Source organism: Rattus norvegicus, chromosome 5, assembly GCF_021556685.1.
Source record: "Rattus norvegicus strain SHRSP/BbbUtx chromosome 5, alternate assembly SHRSP_T2T, whole genome shotgun sequence".
Classification (NCBI taxonomy): Eukaryota; Metazoa; Chordata; class Mammalia; order Rodentia; family Muridae; genus Rattus; species Rattus norvegicus.
In genome coordinates this window covers 171,497,486-171,522,855 of record NC_141538.1, presented here as the reverse complement: position 1 = coordinate 171,522,855, position 25,370 = coordinate 171,497,486, and the positions used below count along the sequence as shown (strand labels likewise).

General features: G+C 51.2%; 1 protein-coding gene across 7 annotated transcripts in view; it reads right to left on the bottom strand.

Moving 5' to 3' along the window:
* Mmel1 (membrane metallo-endopeptidase-like 1) overlaps nucleotides 1-25,370 on the bottom strand; it is a 30,469-nt gene extending 5,099 nt beyond the window's left edge. The window contains exons 1-13 of one of the 7 annotated variants that reach the window (XR_015619769.1): nucleotides 25,204-25,360; nucleotides 22,941-23,100; nucleotides 8,412-8,480; nucleotides 7,791-7,850; nucleotides 6,853-7,014; nucleotides 6,517-6,597; nucleotides 5,250-5,345; nucleotides 4,679-4,797; nucleotides 4,084-4,146; nucleotides 2,680-2,814; nucleotides 2,515-2,604; nucleotides 852-988; nucleotides 412-505 (exon numbers count right to left, since the gene is read on the bottom strand). Coding sequence is in view for 5 of the 7 variants with exons in the window: in XM_087549515.1 (XP_087405641.1) it covers nucleotides 412-505; nucleotides 852-988; nucleotides 2,515-2,604; nucleotides 2,680-2,814; nucleotides 4,084-4,146; nucleotides 4,679-4,797; nucleotides 5,250-5,345; nucleotides 6,517-6,597; nucleotides 6,853-7,014; nucleotides 7,791-7,850; nucleotides 8,412-8,480; nucleotides 22,941-23,091 (1,257 nt within the window). In the remaining 2 variants the exon portion in view is untranslated. 7 annotated transcript variants of the gene reach the window in all.

Here is a 25,370-nt window from a genome sequence, read left to right as displayed (position 1 = left end):
TCACGCTTGGTCCCTGGGCCTAAGCCAGGCCATAGAGAACTCTGCATCCCATGACTTCTTCTTGAATTGTGGGTGTCCTGCCCATAAGGAAGCCTCATGGCCGTTTCTCTCATCCAGTCACTTGTCCTTTCTAGTCTCTCTACCGGCTGTTTACCCCTGGACCTCTTGTCCTAGACTTCCTGGTCCCTCCTCTGATCACACTTGGTTTTGACAGCCTAAGGCTTCTGTTCTGTTGACTGCTGGATGTTGACTACTGGCCGTTGACTACCCCAGTAGTGCAAGGGCCCTTTTCTACCATGTTCCTGTCTCAGACCCCAAGTGATGACAGTGCGTGGCCCTTAGCTTCATGGGCTCAAACGGATGTTGGAGGGCTTGCCCGGGGCAGGAGCTTCCTCTCCAGGATGTACTCACCTTGCGGTAGTCCACACGCGCTTCTTTGAATCTCTGGCTCAGGCTGCCGATGCGATCTAGCACCAGGCGCCACACCAGGTAGTTTTGCAAGGTCCTAGAGGAAGCAGAGGTTAAATGAGACAGGTCAGTGGCTGTCTGCCCAGGGAGGGGACATGGGTTAGCCGTCAGGATCCACACCACACACGGTTCTCAGTTCTCCAAAGATTAACCCGCTTGTCCCTCTTGCTTGATGGGACTCATCACTAGGGTGAAGCACTGTGGATGCCAGAATTGAACCTCTGTGTTCCTCAGAGGGAAAGTGCTTGATGGGGTCTTCTCCCGAAAGCAGGAAAGCAGGGGATTTGTGTGTGTGTGTGTGTGTGTGTGTGTGTGTGTGTGTGTGTGGTTGTGGGGCAGGGACAAAGATGCTGCGGCCCTCTGGAAACTACCCCTGGGCTCACTGTGCTGGGAAGACGTCAATGATCTCCTCAAGATTCTCCAGGTAGGGGATGCCATAGACCACCACCTCCTCATTCGGGAGCAGCTCAACTTGCACAGAAGACAGCACGTTTTGTATGAAGAGAGTCCAGTTAAACCCCTGTAGAGAGGTGGGGAGGAAGAAAGGGGCGGGCAGCCCATGCATCTAGGAAACCCAGTTCCTGAAGTTTGGGGAACAGGTGAGGAAGGACCGCCAATAGGAATCAGGACCAAAGGTGACATTTCTCCAGAGCCTGTGGGCTGTGAAACCATCCAGTGTCTATGCAGAATGTTTGAAAAATTAAGTGCAGTTGGGGGTGGGGTGGGGAGAAATGCTGAGCAAGCGTGACTAAGCAAAAATGGTCCAAGTAGAAAATATGATAGTCTTACCTGCTACGTAAGCGGGATATTTTTTTTTTTTTTGGTTCTTTTTTTCGGAGCTGGGGACCGAACCCAGGGCCTTGCGCTTCCTAGGTAAGCGCTCTACCACTGAGCTAAATCCCCAGCCCCGGGATATTTTTGTTTCAACATTTTTTTAGTGTTCATGCTGAGAACTGGACACAGAACGTCATACATGCTAGGGAAGAGCTACACTACTAAACTCTCGCAGCCCCACGGCCATCTTTGCTCTTAGTAAGTATTTCACAGTGCGGAGTTTAATGGTGTAACTTTAACGACTTTGGGGAAAAAAGAATTTTGAGACACGGTCTCTAATCAGATTGGCTTTGGTGGCTTTGGGGTGTGTGTGTGTGTGTGTGTGTGTGTGTGTGTGTGTGTTTTGTGTTTTTTCGAGACAGGACTTCTCTGTGTGGCCCTGGTTGTCCTGGAATTTCACCTGCCTCTCTCTCCTGGGTGCCAGGATCAAAGGCGTGGGCCACCATGCCTGGCTTGGATTTAGTGCTTAATTGAAGATTTTAATTGTTCCTATGTGTGTGTGGTGTGCTTGTGTATCTGTGGGTCTCCGTGGGTGCCCATGGAAATAAGAAGAGAACATCGGATCCCTGGAGCTGGAGTTACAGGTGGTTGTGAGTTGCCTGGCATGGGTGCTGGAGACTGAACGCTGGCCCTCTCAAAGTGCAGGATTTTTAATTCCTGAGCTGTCTATAGCCATGACCTTCAAATCCAGGGACATGGGATGTGAATCTCTGGGTGTGATGGGTTGGGCCTAGGGCTCTCTCAGGCTTCTCCTGTCCTGTCCTCCGGCAGAGAGATATAGATCCAAGTGCTTCTCCCTACGCTCTGGTCAGTAGGGAGTGGCTGAAGGTCCAATCACTCACTTCTGACCTGAACCCTGTCCTAGCCCTGCCCTCTCTGGCTTGGCCCTTTAGAGCAGCAGTATCCTGCCTTGGAGAGAAGGCCTGTCTCAGGGAAATAAAGATTAATCCTGCTGGGATTTTTTTCCCCCTCCTGTGCTCATTTTTTTTTTTTTTTTGGTTCTTTTTTTCGGAGCTGGGGACCGAACCCAGGGCCTTGCGCTTCCTAGGCAAGCGCTCTACCACTGAGCTAAATCGCCAACCCCTCCTGTGCTCATTTAAAGGTACTTTCTGCCTCAGTGCCAGCCATATTACCCCATGAGAGCCAGCTATCTGAGGGATGAGTAACCAGATGGGTTGGGGCTGGGACGGTGGGTGGGTGCCCCGGTCTCACCTTCAGACCAAACCTTTCCTGCAGCTCCTCCAGGCCCATTCGGTGATACAGGGCGGTGACATCATGCCTTTTCTCCTGGGGGACCGTGGCCTGTGTGGGGCGCAGGGGTCACACAGTGTGGTACACAGCACCTAGCCCGAGCCTCCCAGCACGGCCCTGCCTCACGTTGGCCAGATGTGTCTCCAGATGCAGCACCTGTGCCATTTCCTCCTGCACCAAATCGGTCTCCCCGGGCAGGTTCAGGTCTCTCCTCAGCATAGTGGCCACTGATGTCATGAACTGCAGGTAGGCTTCCCGTACCTGGGCCAAAGGACAATGGATGGAGCTGGGTGGCTTTGGCCACCTGGGCCACCATGGAGCACTCTGGGGGTGGTGGGTGGGGAGCAGGGTGGGGGTGGTGTGGGGTGAGACACGGAGTGGTCCCTGGAAGCTCGCCCTTCTAGCCTTCCCAACAGGCTCCAGCAAAGATAGCATAGAAGGGAGCATGGGAACTGTCCACAGCACACCCAGCTGTCACTGCCACCCAGATCCCACTCGAGGGACAAGCCTGCACGATAGCCTTTGTGTTCTGTAGTCTGTGGTCTGGGGGGCCTGCTCCCCAAACTTGGAATGAAGTCACATGCTCTGGCTATGCCAGACAGCTCAGGACCAAAACTGTGATCCCTTTTCCTTTTCACCGGATGACCCATGCCCGGGCCTCTGTGGGTGAGGACGGTTTTTCAGAGATGCACAGTACCGGATTGGCCTCCGCAGGAGCTCAGCGAGTTCTGAGCCATCAGTGCCAGGCCGAGGTGGCCCCAGCCATGTTTCGGCGGCCATGGTGTGGGGGTATTGCCTCTTCAAGATGCTTGTCTATTCCCCTGGACGCCCTCATGCCTGTTCTCGCAGGGGCTTCCCTCACTCTAGTGGAAGCTCTGCCCTCTCCCCTAATGTTTAGCACTGCCAGTTGCCAGATAGGTGGCTGTGGTTCCAACTGTCTGTATCCTGCGACCTCCTCCTAGTCCCCTTCTCTGACCACCATCCTTCTTTCTGGTCCCAACCATCTGTTAGGTCCCAGCAGCTTGATGCCCATGAGCACTTACAGCCCTGCAGTGTTGGGTGCTCCTGCCTCCTGCCCATTCCTTACCCCATTCCTGGACAGATGTCCTTGTTATCCCTGTCGTCCCTCCCAGCTCTCCCTTCTACCCCAGGCTACTTAATAGTTGACTTCTCTCCACAGATACAGAAGCAGACTCTACATAGCAGGCTTGGGGCCTCTGCCTACCCTAGGCTGAGTTCTGGGCTTCCCAGATAGTGGACATCATCCTGCATAGGAGATTACAGAATCTGCCTGCAGTGGATTGCCCGTCTGGATGAGCTCCCTCACCTCGGGACCTACACAAGTGCAGAAATTGGGTGTCCATATTTTTGTCCCCAGAACTTAGTGTCTAGCCACATTCCCGCAAGTGCTTTACAGAGGCTGGTTTGGGAAGCAAGGCTAGTGGACAAACAGGAGTGCTGAGTCCCGGTGGGCACAAGGCATGTGACGTGTGCACATCTGTATCTGAGCCCTCAAGGCTTCCTGCTTACCCGGTGGCTGTCTTCCTTGAAATAGTACTCCCGGGAGGGCATGCCCAAGGTGGGCTGGTCTATCTGGAAACACAAAGGGTGTGACTCCTGGCAGTGTGGGGAATCCCAGCAGCCTGGCTGAGTCCCCTCCCCCAGGACTATGCCTGGCAGAACACGGGCTCCCTGTGGAAGGCAGATGCTTCCGAACCCAAGCCTTTCCCTGACACAGAGAGGGGGTTGAAGGTTGGGACATTCAAGGAGGTAAGAGAGGGGCTGGACAGGACATAGGTCACCCACAGGAAGGACTCAAGTCACACAGCCTACCCGAAGTATGATTCCCTGACCTTCCTGCTATGGCTTCTACAGTCTTCCTGCCCAAGTGCCAAAACCCTCACAATGGGTAAGAAACAGGCTAAGCACAGGGCCAGCCTCTCTGCTCAGCGCAATTCACATTGCAGACTAAGCAGTGGGCAGGGGACACATGCATCGAGCTCAGAGATTTCCCCAGCCACCATCCTGGTCCATCTCCCTGCTCTGCTTCAAAGGGTCCAGAGTTAGGCACGAGGACCCTGCTGACCCTGTTCTCCACCCTCCACTCCCCGAGGGTACTGCATACGTAGATGACGTGCCGGCTGGAGTTCTGGTCATCATTCCAGATGAAGAGGTCGATGAGGACGCGCCTGTTGAACTGCGAGTTCAACACAGCCAACTGCCGCTCCAGTTCCCACTTGGGGCCTGAGGAGTTAGCACCTGTGCTGGAGACCAGCTAGGCCATCTCCAGACAGGGAACTGTGTTCCTAAGGACAGAGCATTCTGGGGGGAGGGGCGCGTAGGAAATCCTGCCTGGCTCAGGGAAAGAACTCACTGTAAAACTTTGGGGACTGAGGGACTGTTCTCCACGTGGTTCATGGGGAAATAGGTTCTGAGGGAATGGCCATGTGTGGGTGGGAGACGCCGTCTATGGGACGAACAGAGGGATAAGAAGACTGGTGTCTAGAACACCAGGAGGGATGCCCCTGTGCAGAACTTCAGGGAGCCAGCCACAGTGAGCACTCGTCCCAGACCTTCCCCCCAGTGTGGAGCCTAAGTTGGCTCTGGAAGGAGCAGAGCACTTGGGGGTTAGCTTGCGGACAGCTTTGGGGTTGAATAGACCTCTCCCCAACGTCTGCGGACAGGCCTATACTTACCCATGGTCTCATTCCACTTGTCCATGGCTACAGGCCAACCTCCTATCATATCTAAGACGTTCAGCAGGGGCTCAGAGTCTCTCTTCTCTATCACACCTGGGAAGGGGAGGAGACTGTGTTTGCTCCTCAGGCTCTGCTGCTCAGGTGCCCTGACACAGGCCCAGAGCATGCCCGCCCCATAGGGCTCAGCTTTAGTTCAGAGGTTGCTGGCGAAGTGCGCACTTCCCTGGGGTCAACAAGGTTGGTAGGTGGCAGTTGGTGAGCAAACCTAGGAAAGGAGTCATGGCCAGGAGGGAGACCGAGGGACAGAGGGTTGCACAGGAGTTATGTGACCTGTGTCTGCAGCACACTGGCAGTCTAAAGACCTAGGCTAAGGAGGGTCCTTCTAAGGAAGTGCTTTTCTGACAGGAAACCTGGGAGAACTCCAGGCAAAGACTAAGCACACAGGGCACCTCCAGAAGTCACCACAGACACTCTCAGATCACAGGAGCAGCACTTCAGAGCTGGCAACAAGAAGGAGCTGCTATCCACCGTCAAGGCATGTGGCAGAGGCTGAGGGGACACAGGGAAGGGACAAAGATTTGGCTGAAAAGGAGGAGCCACATGGCTTCGATGAAGGGTACTAGCCTCAAGATGCCGTGAGTGGGAGAGAGGTGGGGCAGGACGATGGCCTATCTGGTTTTCTGTTTCAGCTTGATTTGGAAGAAGGGACAAAATTAGAGAAACCGGTAGCCAAATCTGAAGGTCCCGGCTGCTTGGGACAAACGGATCAGGGTTCTGTGTAGCTGATGGACTGCTACGGTGGTTAGTGGGCTAGAAGCAGAGGAACAGGATCAGGGTTCAGCTGCTGTCTGACTTGGGAACCCAGCCTCTCAGGTTGGAAATTTAGTAAAGATGAGAATCCAGAGAGTTTTCCACATCTGGTAGGCATTGGCCACATGATTTGGGGACATAAGGTATCCCTGGACATGCCAGGTAGGGGTTCCAACAGAGATGACCTCATAAAACCACGGTCCCACTGACTCCCATTGGTGGAACCCTGGACTCAAATCTCAGATCTCTAGTGATGACCTCAGGCAGTGTAACCACAGGCTGGGGTTTCAAAGCCCAATACACAGGGCAGCTGGTAACAAGCCAGGCCAGGCAAGGCACAGCACACAGACGCTTTGAATGTGCCCTGCAGGGCGCCCACTCCCACCTCATGGTGTTCAGCGTGTGCCCTGGTGCTGGAGCTGACTGGGCCCTAGCAGGGTGTGGGTATACTCACTCTGGTTCATGCAGGAGCGGTACAGTGTCTTGGCCTTCTCCACAGCTGGGCGGTGCTGGACAGAGGAATCCTCCAGCACCCCTGTGGGCAGAGAGAAAGCAGAACAGAGGTTGAGGGCCCAGGTCAACAACTCGTGTCTCCTGTCACCCTTGTTCCCTTCCGGCTGGGTTAAGCATCCCAGGACTCCCACCGCTCTGACAGACAAGGGACTTCGTCACCACGGTGATGACCTAGTTCAGCTCATGAGCGGTGATTTTTCCGTTGGCCCTGCTCTCCGAGATGTTGGCCAGGAACCCACCCAAGGTTCCCTGCCCTCTGGTGGTGGCTACTCTTCACCTTTGAGGATGACCTCCAGCTCATCCCGAAGGATGTCAAAGACGCTGTATCTGGAGTTGGTCTCGGGGATCACATGGTGCCGTAGCCAGCCTCCGCAAGCATACTGATAGAAGTTGTCGCAGGGTTTCTTTGACTGGTCCATGTTCTGGAGGATTCTGGCAGCTGTTTACTCCAAGGGGGTGGAGGGAGGAGAGGAGACTGAATTGCGGAGGACATCTTGACACTGCGTTTGAGTCTGAGAGACGGCGGCACCCCTTTGGGGACTGATATCTACTATCAGCTTGCTGACTGCTACTGACCTGTTCTTGATCGAGTTAGTCACTCTCCCCGAGCCGTGGGGGAGTCTAGAAACGTGGGAGGAATTGCCCAAGTGGCTTCAAGGGCTAGGGCTGCCACTAATAAACCACTCAAACCCTCCTGTCTCCTCTCCCACCTGAGGACCCGATAATGGAATATGGTTTCTGCTCCAAGGAAGGCCCCAGCTGGTGACCTTGCCCTCTAAACTTGTCCCAGGCTCCTGGATGTCTCCATAGCCCTTCTGCCTCTTGTAGTCTCAGTGGCTTCTCATTCCATGTCCTTGAGGTTTCTTACTTATCAGATGAGACAGCTGCTTCCCAGAATTTGGAGTATGTTGGTGACAGGGGCCTAAGCTTACATGCATAATGCTCTGCCTGGGAACCCCTAGAATCCTGCCCAGCTGTTTTATGTTGGTCTCCTGCAGCTAGGGATTTCATAGAAAGCATCACTGTGGGACTCCAGGATCCACGCCAGATAAAACCACATTCTGTGTTGTCTCTGTACTCCCCACAGAATTTTATCTGTTTTTGCCTCCGGCAGAGGGCTGGCTGTCCGTAGCATCCAAATTTAAGACAAAAATCTCAACTTGGCTTCAGGCAGCCCCCGAATAGCCTTGTGGCCACCCCAGGGGAGGAGCTCACCTGCTATCACGCAGCTTGGGGTAGTACAGATGTCACTCTTCTGCGATGAATCTCTGAGGACTGGGGGGATGGAAGGGAGAGAGTGTGAGGTGTGCAGAATCAGAGGATATGGTACACAGGCTTCAGTGGGTGGGGTGCAGGCCTGGGTGAGGCACTCGCTGGGTGGGCGTGGCGGGGTAGATGGGGCAGGCCTCTGTCCCCACCCTCCTTTGATACCTCCAGGATAGGTCTGAAGCACAGCATTGCTGCAGTGACCTGGGATCCCCTTTAAATTCTCTTCCTCTGTGGACCCCTACCGGGGCCCAGGACCCTCAGGGCTGAGGTTGCTCATGCCCTGCCACTTTGCTGTCCCACCAGCTCTAAGGTACTATGTTATCCTGCCCTATCCAGTCAGTACACCCATAGGTGGTATCAAGCCAGCCTCATGGGTGGTGCCCAGCTGTCCCCAGCTGTCCCCAGACATCCTACATACAGCAAGCACTGGAGACCGGCGTCCCTGTCAGTGTCCTCTCTTCCCCATCTCTCATGTGCTCCCCGCCCATCCACAGTACCCCACCCATGGCAGGTCCAGATGCCAAGCCCACCTCCTCAGGGCTGCCTGGCAGGGAAGGTAAAGGCTACCTCGTTTTACAACCGTCCTCTCATGCCGGGAGACGTGCAGCAGGCTATTTAAGAGGGGCAGCTGCTTCCCTGGAGAGAAACACAGCGCTCAGCCCCACGGTCACCCTGAGAGCCTCGGGGACTACTGCATGTCAGCGCTCAGGGCTATAGTGTTCACCGACCCCAGGGAACAGAGGCAGGGGGACCGTGTCTATTCAACCTCTCTTCTCTCTCCCCTTTCTCCTCTTCCTTCTCCTCATACTTCCTGCTAGGCTTGAGTGGGACAGGGAAGGTTCCCCCTGGCTTGCTGTTCCAATTTTCATGTCCTTTCTGAACTACCCAGGCTCTGCCTGTCTTTCCAGGACATGCCTACAGAAGGCTGCTTTTGCAGAAGGCTAATTTAGGAAAATTGGGTCCTTGCAGGCGGGGGCTTCCCTAGCGGCAACCTTCACCTCCCTCAACTTCTGTACTCTTAATGTCTGCTGAAGGCTCAAGGCTACCCCTTGACCCTGTCCCTCCACCACATATGGGGAGGGACATTGCTAAGCACGGGAGTGAGTCTTCAGGACCTGGACAGAGGTTTGGGAAAGAGCAAGTGCAGAGAGCATGATAAGAGATTAGAGGAAGACTGAGTTGGATGTTACAGTGAGAAGCAAGCTAGCTCCTGTCAGCTGCCTGGGGAGTAGGTGAGAGGTGGAGGAGCCAGCTCTGTGCGTAGCAGATGAGGATGAAGTCATAGACAATGATGTAATACCAGAGAGTGACCGCCCCGTGTCATCAATAAAAGCAGAGGCTCACAGAGGACAAGCAGAGAGAAACCTTGATTCTGGGACTGTGAAGACCGTCATGCTGTCTGGTTCTCTGACCAGAGGATAACCGACCAACCGACCGACCGACACCCTGGCTGCATTGTGATTAGAGGATCCAGAGGAAGGAGCCGCTGCCTGAGACACACTGATAGACAACAGATTTCCAGCCTTGCCTGGGAGCCCCTCTGCTATTTGTTTCTGAGTCAAGCGCCCTGTGTGTATACTGTGGATTGATGCTTGTCCCCGTAGTAGTGGGTCTTGCCTAGGAGCCTCTCTGCTATTTGCCTCTGTGTGTGTGTGTGTGTGTGTGTGTGTGTGTGTGTGTGTGTGTGTGTGCGAGAGAGAGAGAGAGAGAGAGAGAGAGCGCACGTGTGCTGTGAACTGATGCTTATCATTCTAATGAATAAACCTTGAGATCAAAGGGTATCCGGACTCCGCCTCTCTGTCCCAGCTTTAAGGTGGACGTGACTCACAACAGTGAGTTGAGCCTGGACATCTTCAGACCTGGTGCGTGGTATTGATATTCCCCACACACAGACCTGCGAGGAGGAGGGACTATGGTGGTATATGCGTGGTTTCTGGTATAGTCAGCGCTGACGGTGCTCCCAGTAATGGGTGCTCCTTAGGGCTAGGCAATGCAGAAGGCCATTCGCTCCACACACAGGGATGTTACAAACCTGAGCTGACTCAGCTATGATAGCAATGTGGACTCTGTTCTTGAGGAGCCTACCCCTTCACCCCAATCTTATAGGGCTACCGAGGGAAACATTTCAGGGGGGGGGGAAATCTGTGCTCCGGGGTAAGAAAGTTGACTCCTCAGATCTGGAATGAAAAGTAGGGGGTCAAGGGAAGGGGTAGAATCCTTAAGCCTCTGCTGCCTCATAGGGGTGTGGCTATCTCAAGGGCAGAGCCTGAGGGTGAGACGCTGGACCTTGGATCTCACAGAGTCACAGAGTCCAGGGAGAGGATTGGTGACCAGGAGGGAAAAGTATCTGCAGACTCAGCACCCACCTCGATGGGGTGCACAGACCTCTGAGGCTACTCTGTGAAGACACAGAGCACAAAAGAGCCCCCTTCTTTCCACAGAAGACTGACCAAGCTAGGACACAGGAAGGGAGGCCCTGCTGCAAGGCCCGTAGATCACAAGCGGGCTTCGGTCGACAGCGTAATGGGTGCGTGTGTGAAGAATCGGGGTTCCTCGGGAGCCTGATGCAGACGGTGTAAGCTCTGACCTGTGATCCTAGCTCACACAGCCTTCAGGGAGTTTGTGGTGATGGCCGCAGGCGCAGGAGAACAGAGAACCCCCACTTCCAGACCCCCAGTGAAGCAGATAAATATTGTGGACAATCAGGAAGGAAGCCCAGGGGTCAGGGTGTAGCTCAGTTGGTAGACTGTTTGCCTAGCGTATGTTCTAAGCCCTGGGTCTCATTCCCAGCACCACACAAACTATATCTGGCATGTAGGACGAAGAGGCAGGAAAATTCAGGAATTTAAGGCCACCCTTAGTTATATAGTGAATTTAAGGCCAGCCACCTGGGCTACATGACACTTAAACATCTGAAACCTTGCTAGGTATGGCAGCTACACCTCCAATCCCAGCACTTGGGAGGTAGAGGCAGGTAGGTGGATCTCCATGAGTTTCGGGCTACATAGTGAGGCCCTACCTAAAAACAAATAAACAAGCCTATATAAACAAACAAACAAACAACCCAAGAGGGAACCCCAAATGGTCAAGAGGAGCAGACTGGGGCGCGTCCAATATTAGCAGTGGCTGCCAGTGCAACGGCTGAGGTCACTAAGCTGAAGAGTCTTTCAGTAGAGGAGGAAAGCTTACAGATGTGCCACAGGCTTCACCGGACAAGTGGCAGCCACAGGAAAGACTTGGATGCGAATGAGGTGTGGGAAGTGAGGTCACTGGGGAGACCCAGGACCGCCCAGGAGATAGACATGGGAGGGTCAGAAGTTCAAGGCCAGCCTCTCTACATAGTTTAAGGATACATGAGACACTGTCTCAAAAAAGAAGTGAGGGAACCACGTGACAGGCATGACAGCCATTGAACCGCACAAAAGGAGTACCAATGGAGCCAGTCGGAAAGACTCTCCAACCCCCGACAAAACATGAAGGGAAAGGAGGAAAGCAATGAACGGCCGCTGAGCCAAGCATGGTTGAGCCAAGCATGGTTGAGCCAAGCATGGTGGTTCCGGTGTTCAGGACGCAGAGATGGAAGGAGGGAAGCACAGGGCTGGTCTGGGCCAGCGAGACCTGAACTTGGACAGAAATGGAGGCAAGAAGCAGCTTTGGCGTTAAAACCACAGGACATGAATGGCTACGTTGGATGGGATTCCAGGAAGGATCAAATTCTTTGGCACCCTCTGGTGCTTGTTCGGGTAACTTCTACAGTGTGCCAACCCCCACCCCCACCCCAAAATAGCCCTGAGGGTTGGGAGATGGTTCAGTGGTCAAGCATCTGCCATGCTAGTGTGGGGACCTGAGTTTGGATCCCCAGTACTCAAGTAAAGGCTGGTAGGCATGGTGGCTCCCCGCCTATAATCCCAGTGCTTTGTTAGTAAGACATGGAGTCCTCTGGCCACCTAGATTAGCTGAACCTGTGAGCTCTGGGTTCAAGTGAGAGACCACCTCACGCAGTAGAGAATGATGGAAGACACTCAGTGCCAACCTCGGGCCTGCACACCTGCACACACACACACACACACACACACACGCCCGCGTGCGTGCACGTGCCTACACATATGCAAACATACATATCTCTTTGTGTACACATGCGTGCCATCCATATATCCATCCATGCATCCATCCATGCATCCATCCATGCATCCATCCATGCATCCATCCATCCATCCATGCATCCATCCATCCATCCATGCATCCATGCATACATACATACATACATACATACATACATACATACATACATACATACAAGAATAGTCTTCACAATCTCTCTGAAAGTTTGTTTTCCTAAAACTTTGTTTTTTTAAAACATCAAAAACTCCTTGACTTGACGAAAACCTTAATTTTACAAAATTTATTAGAGCTGCGAGCTGTTATGTAGCTGCTGGGGATTGAACCTGGTTCCTCTAGAAGAGCAGCCATTGCTCTTAAACCACAGAACTCTCTCCAATCCCTAAGACCTTAACTTAAATGACTTAAGGTTTTTCCTCTCCTTCTCAGCCTCTCTCTGAGGAAAAACACTACAGAGGGCCTGCGAAGACTGACCAGTCAGTGAGGTCCTTGCTGAACAAGTGCACTCCAGATTCGGTGACAGTAAAATAAGGCAGAGCAACTGGAGAGAGAGATGACTCAGCGGTTAAAAGCATGTACTACTCTTGCAGAGGGTCAGAATTCAGTTCCCACCTCTGGGATTCTTGATGCTCTCTTCTGCACCTGTGTGTACAAACACATGTGCATGCAAAGAACTAAAATACATGTATAATAAATCGTGATAGAGGACACTGTCACATTGATCTCTGGCCTCTGTATCTGCATACACAGTGCATGCACACACACACACACACACACACACTCACACACATAATACCATCTCTGTCTCTCTGTCTCTCTCTGTCTTTCTCTGTCTCTCTGTCTTTCTCTCTCACACACACACATACACACATCACATATACATCATGCAGACACATTACACAGTCATCACACACACATCACACACCACACATCACACCATCTCTCTCTCTCTCTCTCACACACACACATCACATATACATCACACACACATCACACATCACACCATCTCTCTCTCTCTCACACACACACACACATCACATATACATCACACACACATCACACACACCACACATCACACCATCTCTCTCTCTCTCTCTCACACACACACACATCACATATACATCACACACACACACACACCACACATCACACCATCTCTCTCTCTCTCACACACACACACACACACACCACACATCACACCATCTCTCTCTCTCTCACACACACACACACATCACATATACATCACATACACATCACACACACCACACATCACACCATCTCTCTCTCTCACACACACACACACACACATCACATATACATCACACACACATCACACACCACACATCACACCATCTCTCTCTCTCTCACACACACACACATCACATATACATCACACACACATCACACACACCACACATCACACCATCTCTCTCTCTCTCTCAAACACACACACACCACACATCACACCATCTCTCTCTCTCTCTCTCTCTCTCTCTCTCTCTCACTCACACACACACACACACCACATCATCACACACACATACATTACACACACATCACACACCACATATACATCATGCAGACACATTACACAGTCATCACACACACACACATCACACACACCACACATCACACCATCTCTCTCTCTCTCTTACACACACACACATCACATATACATCACATACACATCACACACACCACACCATCTCTCTCTCTCTCTCTCTCTCTCTCTCTCTCTCTCTCTCTCTAACACACACACACACACACCCCACATCTCACACACACACACCACATCTCTCTCTCTCTCTCTCTCACACACACACACACACCACACATCACACCATCTCTCTCTCTCTCTCTCTAACACACACACACACACACACACACACACCACATCATCACACACGACACACACGAGAAAGAGAGAGACAGAGATAGACAGAGCTCAGTTCAGTGATGGGAGAGAACCCACGCCCCCCTGGGGTTGAGTAACCTTCCCGGCAGGGCTGCGAGACAGATGTAGGAGTGGCTGTGGTGTTGCTAAGGAAAGGATCCCGAGAGTCAACAAGAAGCTCTCCCAAGTGGGAGAATCTCAAGACACCTGATGGAAACAAACAAACACATTCTCAGAGGGAAACCTCCACTTACGTCATACAGGAGTCCAAGGACAAAGGCCATGGGGACAGTAATTTATGTTTATGAAAAGAAGTTGTCTGTGTATCAGAACGACAGAGCCCCAGGAGCTCAGATATGGGGACTATGAGGGCAACTCTCTGCAACAGAGTCCCAGCCACCTCGTTTTGCTGCTGCTCCTGCTCAAGGGGCAAAGGATGTTTTGCTCATCTCTTGCCCAGGGGGTGTCCATGTGTCCTGCCCACAAAGTAAGGTGGGTGTGTCATGCCCCAGTTCTGAGCTAAGGCCCCTTGTGGCCTGAGTACTTTCATGTGTCCCCTTGAATTCCTTTCCTCCAGGAGAGGATCATGACCAGCTAGGTCTCTGTGCCTGGATGAGGTTCCCCCGACACAGAGGTGCTCAGCCTGAGTCTGGCTTGTATCAGCTTGACCTCAGCCAGAGATAGATATTAGATAACTGTGGTTTTGGGCGTCTGGGTGTTGGGTCTTTTCTGGGTATTGATGTGACACCTAGACTATGTGACCATAATACAGTATTTGAAATACGTAAAGAAACGAAATAGCTAAAACTGACAAGAAGTTCAAACCTAATCTGAAGAAGAATCAGCTGTTAAAGCTAAAAATGAGACCACATGGGACAAGAGGTGTTCAGCGAACTTGCTGTGAAAACCTGGCAAGCTATTGTGGAAAGAACCGATTCTCAAAGAGCTGTTCTTGTACTGTGTGAGTCATGTGTTTTCTCTCTCTCTCTCTCTCTCTCTCTCTCTCTCTCTCTCTCTCTCTCCTCTCTCTGTCTCCTCCTCTCTCTCTCCTCTCTCTGTCTCCTCCTTTCTCTGTTTTCTTCTCTCTCTGTCTCTGTTTCTTTCTCTCTGTCTCCCTCTCTCTGCCTCTGTCTGTCTCCATCATCTGTCTCCCCCTCTGTCTCCTTCTCTGTCTCTCTGTCTCCCCCTCTGTCTCTGTCTCCCTCTGTTTCTGTTTCCCTCTCTCTGTTTCTGCCTCTCTCTCTCACACACACACACGCACACGTCCATACATTTTCACCCACACACAAATAACAAAATAGTATATATTTTTTAAAAAGGAAAGGATGTGGGGCTGGAGAGATGGCTCAGAGGTTAAGAGCACGGACTGCTCTTCCAGAGGTCCTGAGTTCAATTCCCAGCACCCACATGGTGGCTCACAACCATCTGTAATGGGATCTTCTGGTGTCTCTGAAGATAGCTACAGTGTACTTGTATATGATAAATAAATTAAAAATAAAGGAAAGGATGTGGCTGTTGAAGTTTATTAACAATTGCAGACCCAGAACGGGTAGAGTCCACCCAGCTGAAAGGAAAGAGACTTAAGGCGAGAATGATACTCTATGGAATTTACTAGGAACGCAAGGCAAAGCCAGGGAACAGAAACGATTACAGAAAAATCGAGTACTAGAAAGGACAGACCGAGAAAAGTCAAGTCTATAAGCAACCAGAATTTTCTTTCACTAATGTATGTGCTTCTTGTTTGTGTGGGGGAAATGGATATATGCACATGTGTGTAGAGGTTGGAGGTCAGCCTTGGGGGTGTTTCTCAGGCACCCTCCACATCATCTTTTGATGGCAGGCTGCTCACCAGATATGTTAGGCTGCCTACAGCCCCAGGGATCTCTCTGCCTTTGACTCCTTAGTACTGAGCTCTTTAATGGAGGCATCACCATAGCCAGCTTTTCTGTATGGATTCTGGGGATTGAACTCAGGCCTTTGCTGACTGAGCTCTCTCCATAGCCCTGTTAGAATTTTAGGAGTGAGGAGTAATATAGGACTCCCCTCCCTCTCTGTGTCTGTCTCTGTCTGTCTCTGCCCCCCCCTCTCTGTGTGTGTGTGTGTGTGTGTGTGTGTGTGTGTGTGTGTGTGTGTATGTATGATTCAAGACTCAAAACAAACCCAAGCTGGAAGAAATACAAGTGTTTTCTTAGATTTCTCATGATAAGCAAACAGAAGTGTAAAGACAAGGAGAAACCGACTCAGGAGACAGAACTGGGAGGGTTAATTTGACAGACAGTGGCATTAGACCGACGGGTTCTGAACAGCACAGTGCAAGTTAACACTGGATCTCGCTCTTTAAATCATTGTGCCCTGCTTAGCCTGGTTTGCTGAGACGGGCAGGTTGTTGTGACTGAGGGACGGAAGCAAGTAAAGTTATTTTCACATCCACCTCTGCTGACGATTTACAACAGACTATTTCCAGGTGGGCATTGCTGAGGTGTCTGATCACCAGAAAGGCCTGACGTGCTTGTAGCACTGTAGATTTGGAATTCTTGTTCTGGAAGATTCCCGAGTCCCACCTACATTGAAGTCAGTGATGGACAGTATATTTGTAGCCACCCTATTTAAGTGCTGAAGCTCTAACCCCCAGCACGTGTGCATGTATGTGTGAGCACATGCAAGTATGCACGTGTGTGCATGTGTGCGTGTGCACGTGTGCGAGTATGCATGCGTGTGAATGTGAATGCGTGCGCGGCCTGTGTTAGGGTTGGGGAACCAAAGTTGTTATAAGGTGAGGAACTTATTAGAACATGGTACAATTAAAAGCAACAGTAATTGTATATGGTCTGTGTGTGGTACTTAAAAACACGGTAGAAACCAAATACATAATTAGCAATTCCGTGTGTGTGTGTGTGTGTGTGTGTATGTGTGTGTGTGTGTGTGTGTGTGTGTGTGTGTTCATCTGCACATAGGAAGCATAGGAAGCAAGAAAAGAGCAGGAAGTGCAGCCGAACTATTAAGCCCACCCCCAGTGACGTCCTTCCGCCAGCAAGGCTCCACCTCCTAAGGGTTCCATAACCTTTCCAACAGCGCCACCAGGCGGAGACCAAGTGATCGAACGCGGGATTCCACGCCAGGCATTTTACATTCAAAGCCCTACGAGGACCAACCTGTTTGTTATTCAAGCTGTCCCATAACTAGCAACTGTTTTAAAGGTACTGGTTGAAAACGGGTATGGAGGCGTATCCCTGTAATCCCGGTGCTTGCTAGGTAGGGGCAAAAAGATCAGAAGTTCAGGGTCATCCTTGGCTATATATACTATGTTGGAGATCAGCCTGGGCTCCCTCCCTCCTCCCGCCTGCCTTCCCTCCTCCCCCCACGCCCCACGCCCCCCACCCCCACGCCACACGCGCCACTCGCGCACCCGCGCACACACATCAAATACACAAAAGGCACAGACTGCTTTTGAAATGCTAAAGACAAGCCTTGTATAACAATCACTAGATAGAAAAAGGAACTGCCAAGAGAGTTATGAAATGAAGAAATCCAGACAATAGCCAGGAAAGAAAATGTAACTCTGAACTTTTCAGAGAGACAGACCAAGGGCTGGAGAGATGGCTCTGCTCTTGCAGAAGACCTGAGTCCAGATCCCAGCACCCACATAACTGTTGAGTGACTTTCAACTCCGGTTTCCAGAGGTGACCCCTTTTTTGGCCTCCGAGGGTTCTTACCCTCACGTGTGCATTCATCCTCCATGTACGTGTAATTCAAAATAAATAGTAAGTATTTTTGAATACAGCATAAAATACATAAGTGACAAGGGTGGGTTTTAGCAAAGGCTTTGGAGACATCTGGGATGTGCAATTTTGGTGTCTCACAGTCTAATTTACCTTCATACAGGACGAAATGTCAAGATCAATAGGGTCAGTGGCAAGACAGACTTCTTGTTACTAAATCTGATAACGACGGGTGTGATGGCCCCCTTTCTAAGCACTCCTGTTGCACTAAGATTTCAAACCCTCGTGCCAGCCTCTAATACACGCACTCCTGTAATTTCTGTTTTGCAGGTCGGGAAACTGAAGCCCAGAGATGTCGTGGAGGTTGACTGAGGTCACACAGCAGGGACGGGAGCTGGAATGCCCTGCCAGGCTGTATAGCTGGGCACTGGTGTGCATACCACCTCAGGCTCTTCCTGTCTTCACTGAGTAACAGGCAGAAAAGCCCAAAGATGAGCTGCAGACTGTAAGGACATAGCTCAGGTTCAGGCTGGTGACATCTTCCTGCAAAGAGGGCTGCTGGCAGGCTCAGCGTCACCTAAGTAGCTTTGCTGCTCTGCCAGGAAAGGAGCATGGGGACAATCAAGGAGGCAAGGCAGCGTACCACTGAAACTTTATTTACAAAAACAGGCAGAGGCTGTGGTCAGCCAACCTGAGAAACGAATATGGCTGCTTGTGAACAGAATTCCGGATGATCGCGAATGAAGGCGCAGTACCCAGCTACTTATGAAAATACTTGGCATTCAGAGCCTGCCAGATAGCAGGTCACTTGTTCAGAAACAAGTGAAACAAGCAAAGTCACTTGTTCAGAAAGACTGGGACCTGAGACTGACCCCCAGAATCCACGTAAAGGTGGAAGGATTGAATCAATTCCAAAAGGTGGTGTCTGACCTCCATACCATGCCACCACAAAGCACAGAAAATAAAATAGGAGTTCGGGGAGTCGGGGAAAGATTTGTTTATAATGTTAAACTAGCAAATAATTAAAAGAAAAAACAGCAACTATCAAAAGGATAATAAAAAGAATTTCAAGCAAATTGAGGGGGGTGGGGATAGCTTAGTTTGAACACAGGCAAGAAAGGCTGAAAAATGCATCAGAAACACAGCCAGTGTAGACAAAAGACACATTCTAGAGATCACAGGGAGGGAGCTAAGGAAAATCCTCCCAGTAAAAGACAATCCAGCCTTGCATGGCTGCAGGAGAAACAGCAGAGCCGTAACCGGAATGCTTCCGATGAAAGAACGGAAGTACTCATATTCAATTCTCTGAACCACTCGGAGAGCAGTGGCTCATGTCTTTGATCCCAGCACTCAGGAGACAGAGGCAGGTGAATCTCTGAATTGGAGGCCAGCCTGGTCTACAGAGTGAGTTCCAGGACAGCTAGGGCTACCCAGAGAAACCAGGCCAAACCAAACCAAACAAAAACCCAACAACAACAACAATAACAACAATAATTCTCTGGACTCATGTGGTAGCAGGAAAAACTGACCCTACAAATTGTCCTCTGACCGTCGTGTACCTCTGTCTGTCACGACACGCTCCTCCTCAAATAAATGTAACAGAAAAATTACAAATAAATTGGTTTCATTTATATGTATGTGGGTGTTTTCGCTTGTATGCATGCCTGTGTACCACCTGTGTGTCTGATGCCCATGGAAGCCAGAAGCTATCATATCTTCTAGAACTAGAATTACAGACAGTTGTTAGCTGCCATGTGGGTGTTAGGAATCAAACTCCTGTCCTCTGGGGGAGCAGCCAGTGCTCTTAACCACCGAGCCATCTCTCCAGCCCTCCAGCCCCATGGAAAAATATTTTCTTTTTTCTTTTTCTTTTTTAAAAAGAACAGAATCCAGAATGAAGAACATTGCTCAGGTAAGATCACTGCATAACGACATGTGGAAGAGTGATACTGTATGTATTACAGAGGCAAAGCACTCGTACACACAAACTAGAGATAAATAAACCATATATATAATTGCATAAACTTATGAACCAAGTTTGTAGCTTATGGCTTTTCTTTTTTTGCCAAGAGTGAGGAAAACACGTTAGAGTTCCCCCTCCCCCTTTTTGAGAGTCTACTTTATTTTCTGTGTAAGGGTGTTTTATATTTGTGTGTGTCTGCGCATCATGTGCACTCCTGGTGCCTGTGGAGACCAGAAGAGGGTGTCGGATCCCCTAGAACTGAAGTTGCAGACAGTTGTGAGCTGCTGTGTGGGTGCTGGGAATCTAACCTGGGTCCTCTGGAAGAGCAGCCAGTGCTCTTAAACTGCCGAGACACCTCTCCCAGCCCCTTATGGCTAAATTTATGTTCACTCACTAGTCTTGAATTGTTGATAAACTAATCCTCGATCCCACTCGGGGGAAATTGACAAGTCTCTGGTACAAGGTGTTCACAGACACTTTTTTTTTGAACAACTGGAAGGCCAAGTGATAAAATCTGGGACGGGAAAGATGGCTTAGCTGTTAATCCTTGGCTGCTCTTCTGGAGGTCCTGAGTTCAATTCCCAGCAACCACATGGTGGCTCGCGACCATCTGTAATGGAATCTGATGCCCTTGTCTGATGTGTCTGAAGACAGCTACAGTGTACTCACATATGTAATAAATAAATAAATAAATCTTTGAGAGTCAGCTTTCTTAAAAAAAATTACTTTATCTGAGTTGCCAAATACTAATGGACTGAACATTATACATGTATAATCACACCTTATAGTTTCCATAATTATTATAATCATATTCCACTTTTTTTTGTAAAGAGCCTCTTACTGGGCTGAAAAGGGGAATTGTAGAGAGATCGCTTTGCATATTGAATGGATGCACCACCAATCACAAAGCCTATGGCCTATGGCTTACACAGGAAACAGACATCGGACACTGGGAGGAGAAACAATTCTGAGAGAGAGGGGGCAGGGAGAGGAGCCCGAAGAGAGGTAAGGAGAGGGACACATATGGTAACCAGCCACGTGACAAAATGTGGGTTAAAATAAACCGGTTATCTTTAGCTATGATGTAGTCAGAGCAGAGCCTAGCTATATGGCCAAGGTATTTGTAAATATAACTTGAGTGTGGGTCTTATTTCTGGGAGCATGGGGCTGGGAGGCAGAACTGGGGCCTAACTTCAACAACCAAGAGAACGAAGGAAGCCAATATTACAAGGGGCCTTGACTGAGCTCAAAGGGTCACCTATGGACAGACTCTCAGCAGGTTGGGGCTGAGAGTCCCACAAGAGCATCCAGACACATTTTTTACACATCTTTTTTTTCCTGTAAAATTGACCAAGCCTTGCTTATATTATACAAGGCCAGTGAGGTGGTCAGTGTTATCAACTAGGGAGGATCCAGAGTCACCCGGGACAAAGGCCCGTCATGCATACTAGAGGGGACTGAACTGAGGGTGAGAAATGCCCATTGTGGGTAGGGATCCCAGGCTTGTATAGAACGAAGACAAGGAGCTGAACATAGAGAGTGTTCACTGCTCTCCTGCTTGTTTCGAGTTCCTTCCGCCTAGACTTCTGCAAAAACTGCCTTCTCTCTCTCTCTCTCTCTCTCTCTCTCTCTCTCTCTCTCTCTCTCTCAAGTTGCTGTGTCAGGGATTTTTTTTTTTAAATCACAGCCATAGAAACACACCCAAGGTTAACCTTAGTTGAGAGCCAGAGGTCTCACCAACCAGCTCTAGTTGAGCTTCTGAAATGGTACAGCTGACCCAGAAGTCAGGGAAATTTAAAATGGTGATGTAAGTGGGTGGGTGGGAGTGGGAGCATCCTCATAGAAGCGGGGGAGGGGAGATGGAAGGGGGGGACCAGAAAAGGGGATATAGCATTTGAAATGTAAATATATAAAATATCCAATAGAAAATGGATAACAGAAAACTTTCCGTCTTTTCAGTCCTGACTGAAGTCCTGGACTAGAGCTGAGGTGAGCTGTACGGTCATTCCAGGGACCGAGGAGCCCTGGAGGAGGAGGAAGCAGAGATTGTGTGGGCCCTGACAGTCAAGGAGAGCCTGGCTGTGTACACTGCTCAAAGGATAAAGGGAGAGACAGGTAGGGAGAAGACAGACAGGGGGACAGAACATGAGAGCCCCACCCCCAGCTCCCCGTCCTATACCTCATGGCTGGCTGTGGGGCTATCAGGCCTAGCCTCTGGAGGCCTCAAAACCAGGTGTACTGAGACCAGTGAACTTCAAACAAAAGTCCCTGGAACCATGGCCTCCACTAGGGGGATGGACCCCCTGTCATTCCTTTTCTTGCCTGGGAGTTCACTGCACCTGTCAACACTTGCCTGAGGCGAGAACCACGTGGGCAGAGACCACAGTGGCCACTGGGCAGAAGCCACACTAACGTGGGCCCTTCAAGGCAGCCCTGGGTGGGAGGATACCCACCTACTCCTTAGGCAGAACCCACTTGTGTTTTCCATCTGTCCCGCATTCGAAGTCCCCTGAGGGAACTTCCAGGCTCTGGTGCCCTGGTGTGAGAGCCAGAGCCAGGTTAGTGCATCACTGAAGAGTACAGTAGTGTAGTAGTCTGATTTTGTGTGTATATCTATCCTTCCTCCCTCCCTCCCCCTCCCTCCTCTCCCCTTCCTTCCCACTTCTGGCTCAAAGGGAATGAAGGGCTTGGAAGGTGCAGGGTGCGAGGCTGCTGGGTGTCTAGATGCCCCATGCAAAGGGGTTCACTGTAGTCCTACACGGGGTCCTTTAGGAAGGAGTCAGTGTGAGAAGCCGTTCCTAAGACACCTGGGGTCTACCCAAAGGGCAGTCCTAGCCACGCCTCCACTTTCAAGGACCCTCAGGCTAGCTCCTTCCTTCCAACGTGCGGTAAGCAAGAGCCTGTATCAGAAGACACCAGGTCATCCTAGCACCAGGTGAGACAGCGGGAAGGAGACCCCCTTCGCGCAGGGGCTTGGGCTCCTGCTGCTGGACCACCTGGGAACTGCAGCAGTCACTCTGCTGGGCTGGGCTGCGGACTAGAAGGGGGCTGGACCAGTGGGGCGGGGGACCTGTGTGCTGTCCGCAGCATCCTACAGTCCTGCTGAGGCAGAGGGGGCGGAGGCAGAGCCTGCAGAAGCTGCTGCGCCAGTATGCCCGGACAGACAGAGCTTTCTGGATGGGGTCGCTGGGCCTGTGCAGGTCAGTGTCCCTTCTTTGGCACCTCTGGAGTCAGCGGCATGGCCCTAGGAACTGGCGGGGGTGGGGTGGGGGTGGGGGGCGGGCCCTGGCAGACCCTCCCCCTTTGCCCCACTCTACAAGACTGGCTCCTCTCGGAGACATGCAGAGCCCTGGGCAAGAATGGGTTCGGGGGAAGGAAAGGGGCAGGGTGCCCTTGCTCACCTATGCTGTAGAAGACACCCAGAGTCACTATGGCTCCCATCAACAGCAGTGTCAGCAGTACCAGCAGCCCACACTCCACGAAGCCTAGGCGCCTCCTCCCACAGTTGTCCGCTCTCTCCATCATCCCCACTGAGCTCTCCGACTTCCCCATCAGCCGGTTCTGGGTGGAAGGCACACAGCTGAGCACCCAGGGCCAGGGCCAGGAGGGAGGCAGCTGGAGCTTGGATGCCTTGAGCACACTGAAGCTAGTGCTTTGGGGAATGCTCTGTCCTGGTCTCCGCTCTCGACGCTTTAAGCTGTGCCCTGAGTGCCCGGGGGACCCCGTGTAGAAGGGGAACCTGGCCAACTAGTCCTGATGCCCATTGCCTCTCAAAGTCAGTTTCTCTCTCGTTCCATTGTCTGACATGGCGGGGACTAACTGGGCCTGAAGTTATTCTGCCCAGTAAATGCAGGAGGCTCAGCCTAGGTGTCTGCTGGCCTCTATGGTGGAGCCTGCTTGGGTTGCCTATGCCCGGAGGCTTTGGGCTTGGAAATTGGATCAGGGATGCCGTTGGGGAGGTGACTCAGGTCCCGAGCTCCTTGACTGTCCTTTCTCTGTTCCTGTGGAAATCCAGGAGTTTCGGGGATGGGGGTGGGGCCGGGGTTGGAAGGACAATGTGTATGGGAACCATACAGAAACGAGAGAGGGTTAGGGTTAGCAGCTTAAGTCGGGGCTTCTATCTGTATCTTCCAAATGGCCCAGCCTGGGGAGGGGGCTTGGATGCTCTTGAGGCAATCCTCACAAAGTTGGCACGGCTGATAAGGTGCAGAGCAGGTGGGGCCCTGGCCTCACTCCCTGCTTCTCAGTTGGCTGTCAGTCAGCTGTTGCCTGTCTCTTGGTGTTCACATGCCCGCCACTTCCTCTGGATGCTCAATCCGTGGCTGTCTGATCCCCCGTCTTCCCACAAGGCCTCTGCCTTCCTCCAGACAGTCCCCTTCTGGAGTTATTGAAGCCAAGCTTAGGAATTACCCTTCACCCCACACTTTACAGACTCCTTCAGTTCTGCTAGAGTCTGTCCTTGCCTCCTTCCTATACCCGGTTTGCTCCAGGCCGCCATCACCTTGAGCTGCAGTCAGACCTACTGAGGGTGTGTGTGTGTGTCTCCTTTTCCATCCAGAGAGGATCCCTCAATGGGGAGTCAAAAGATGTCACTCACTAGCTTTCTTTACATCTCCCTGTTTCCTCAAGCCCCCTTGTCAGATCACTCCCACCTTCCAGGTCCCTAACTAAGGAAAAAATGAAGAGTGCCCCATTTTTCAGGGTGCTTTCCCTACCTGGTTTTCAGTTCAACTAAGCAAAACCTTAGCCTGCTCCTGCTCAGCTCCCCCAGGGCTGGGGCTCCTGTGTCTTCGTGAGGGGCACCCGTGATAGCGGTTGAAAGAGTGGGTGAGTGGGTGTGTATGCCTACCCTTGCAGGATGAACCTAGGTCTGACCTGGCCTTTGCAGCTCATGTTCCAGAATGTTCTGACTCTGAACGCATTAGCTAATTCTCTTCTGCATTCTGCTGGTTCACATCGTGCCCTGCAAACTTCGCTTCCGGCTGACAAGTCCCACAAACACACAAACATACACACACACACACACACACACACACACACACACACAGAGCCAAGTGTGGGGTGAATGTGCTGGGTAAGGGGGAAAGGAGTCAGTGTGAACGCCCCTCCCCCAAGTGGGTCTTTATCTCTCTAGAGAAGGGTTGTCATGAGGAGGAGGCAGGGGCATCCCAGGTAGGAAGTGTTATCAAAGGGTCTACTCAACAAGATGTAGGTGATAAAATGCTGAAATGCCGGGGCTCTTAGAGGGCATCATGACAGAGCTTAGGTGTCAAGTATGATGGTACATGCCTGGGGTCAGAATTTGTGAGGCTGAGGCAGGAGGATGGCTGTGAACCCAAGGCCAGCCTGGATTACAGAGTGAGACTGTCCCAAACAAAACAAAACACAACACAACAATAAAAACAAAAACAAGGGCTAGAGAAATAGCTCAGTGGTTAAGAGTACTGACTGCTCTTCCAGAGGTCCCGAGTTCAATTCCCAGCAACCACATGGTGGCTCACAACCATCTGTAATGGGATCCGATGCCCTCTTCTGATGTGTTTGAAGAGAGTGACAGTGTATTCAGATATAATAAGTAAATAAATAAATATTTAAAAAACAAAAAACAAAAACAAGATACCACCTGGTGAAGCAGCCTGGCTGGCCCCTGTCCATGAACCTTACCTAGTGCTGTCAGCTGCCACTTGGCAAGTCCTATAGGCTAGTTTGGGACCTCGCAGAGCTGGGGTGAGCTGGCCAAGGTAGGCTCTGGGTGGAGTAGAGCAGCGGTCAGGCCGAGCTGGCTGTGAGGTCACATGGAGCTGGCTTCTGGCCCACCTTTATGATGATGT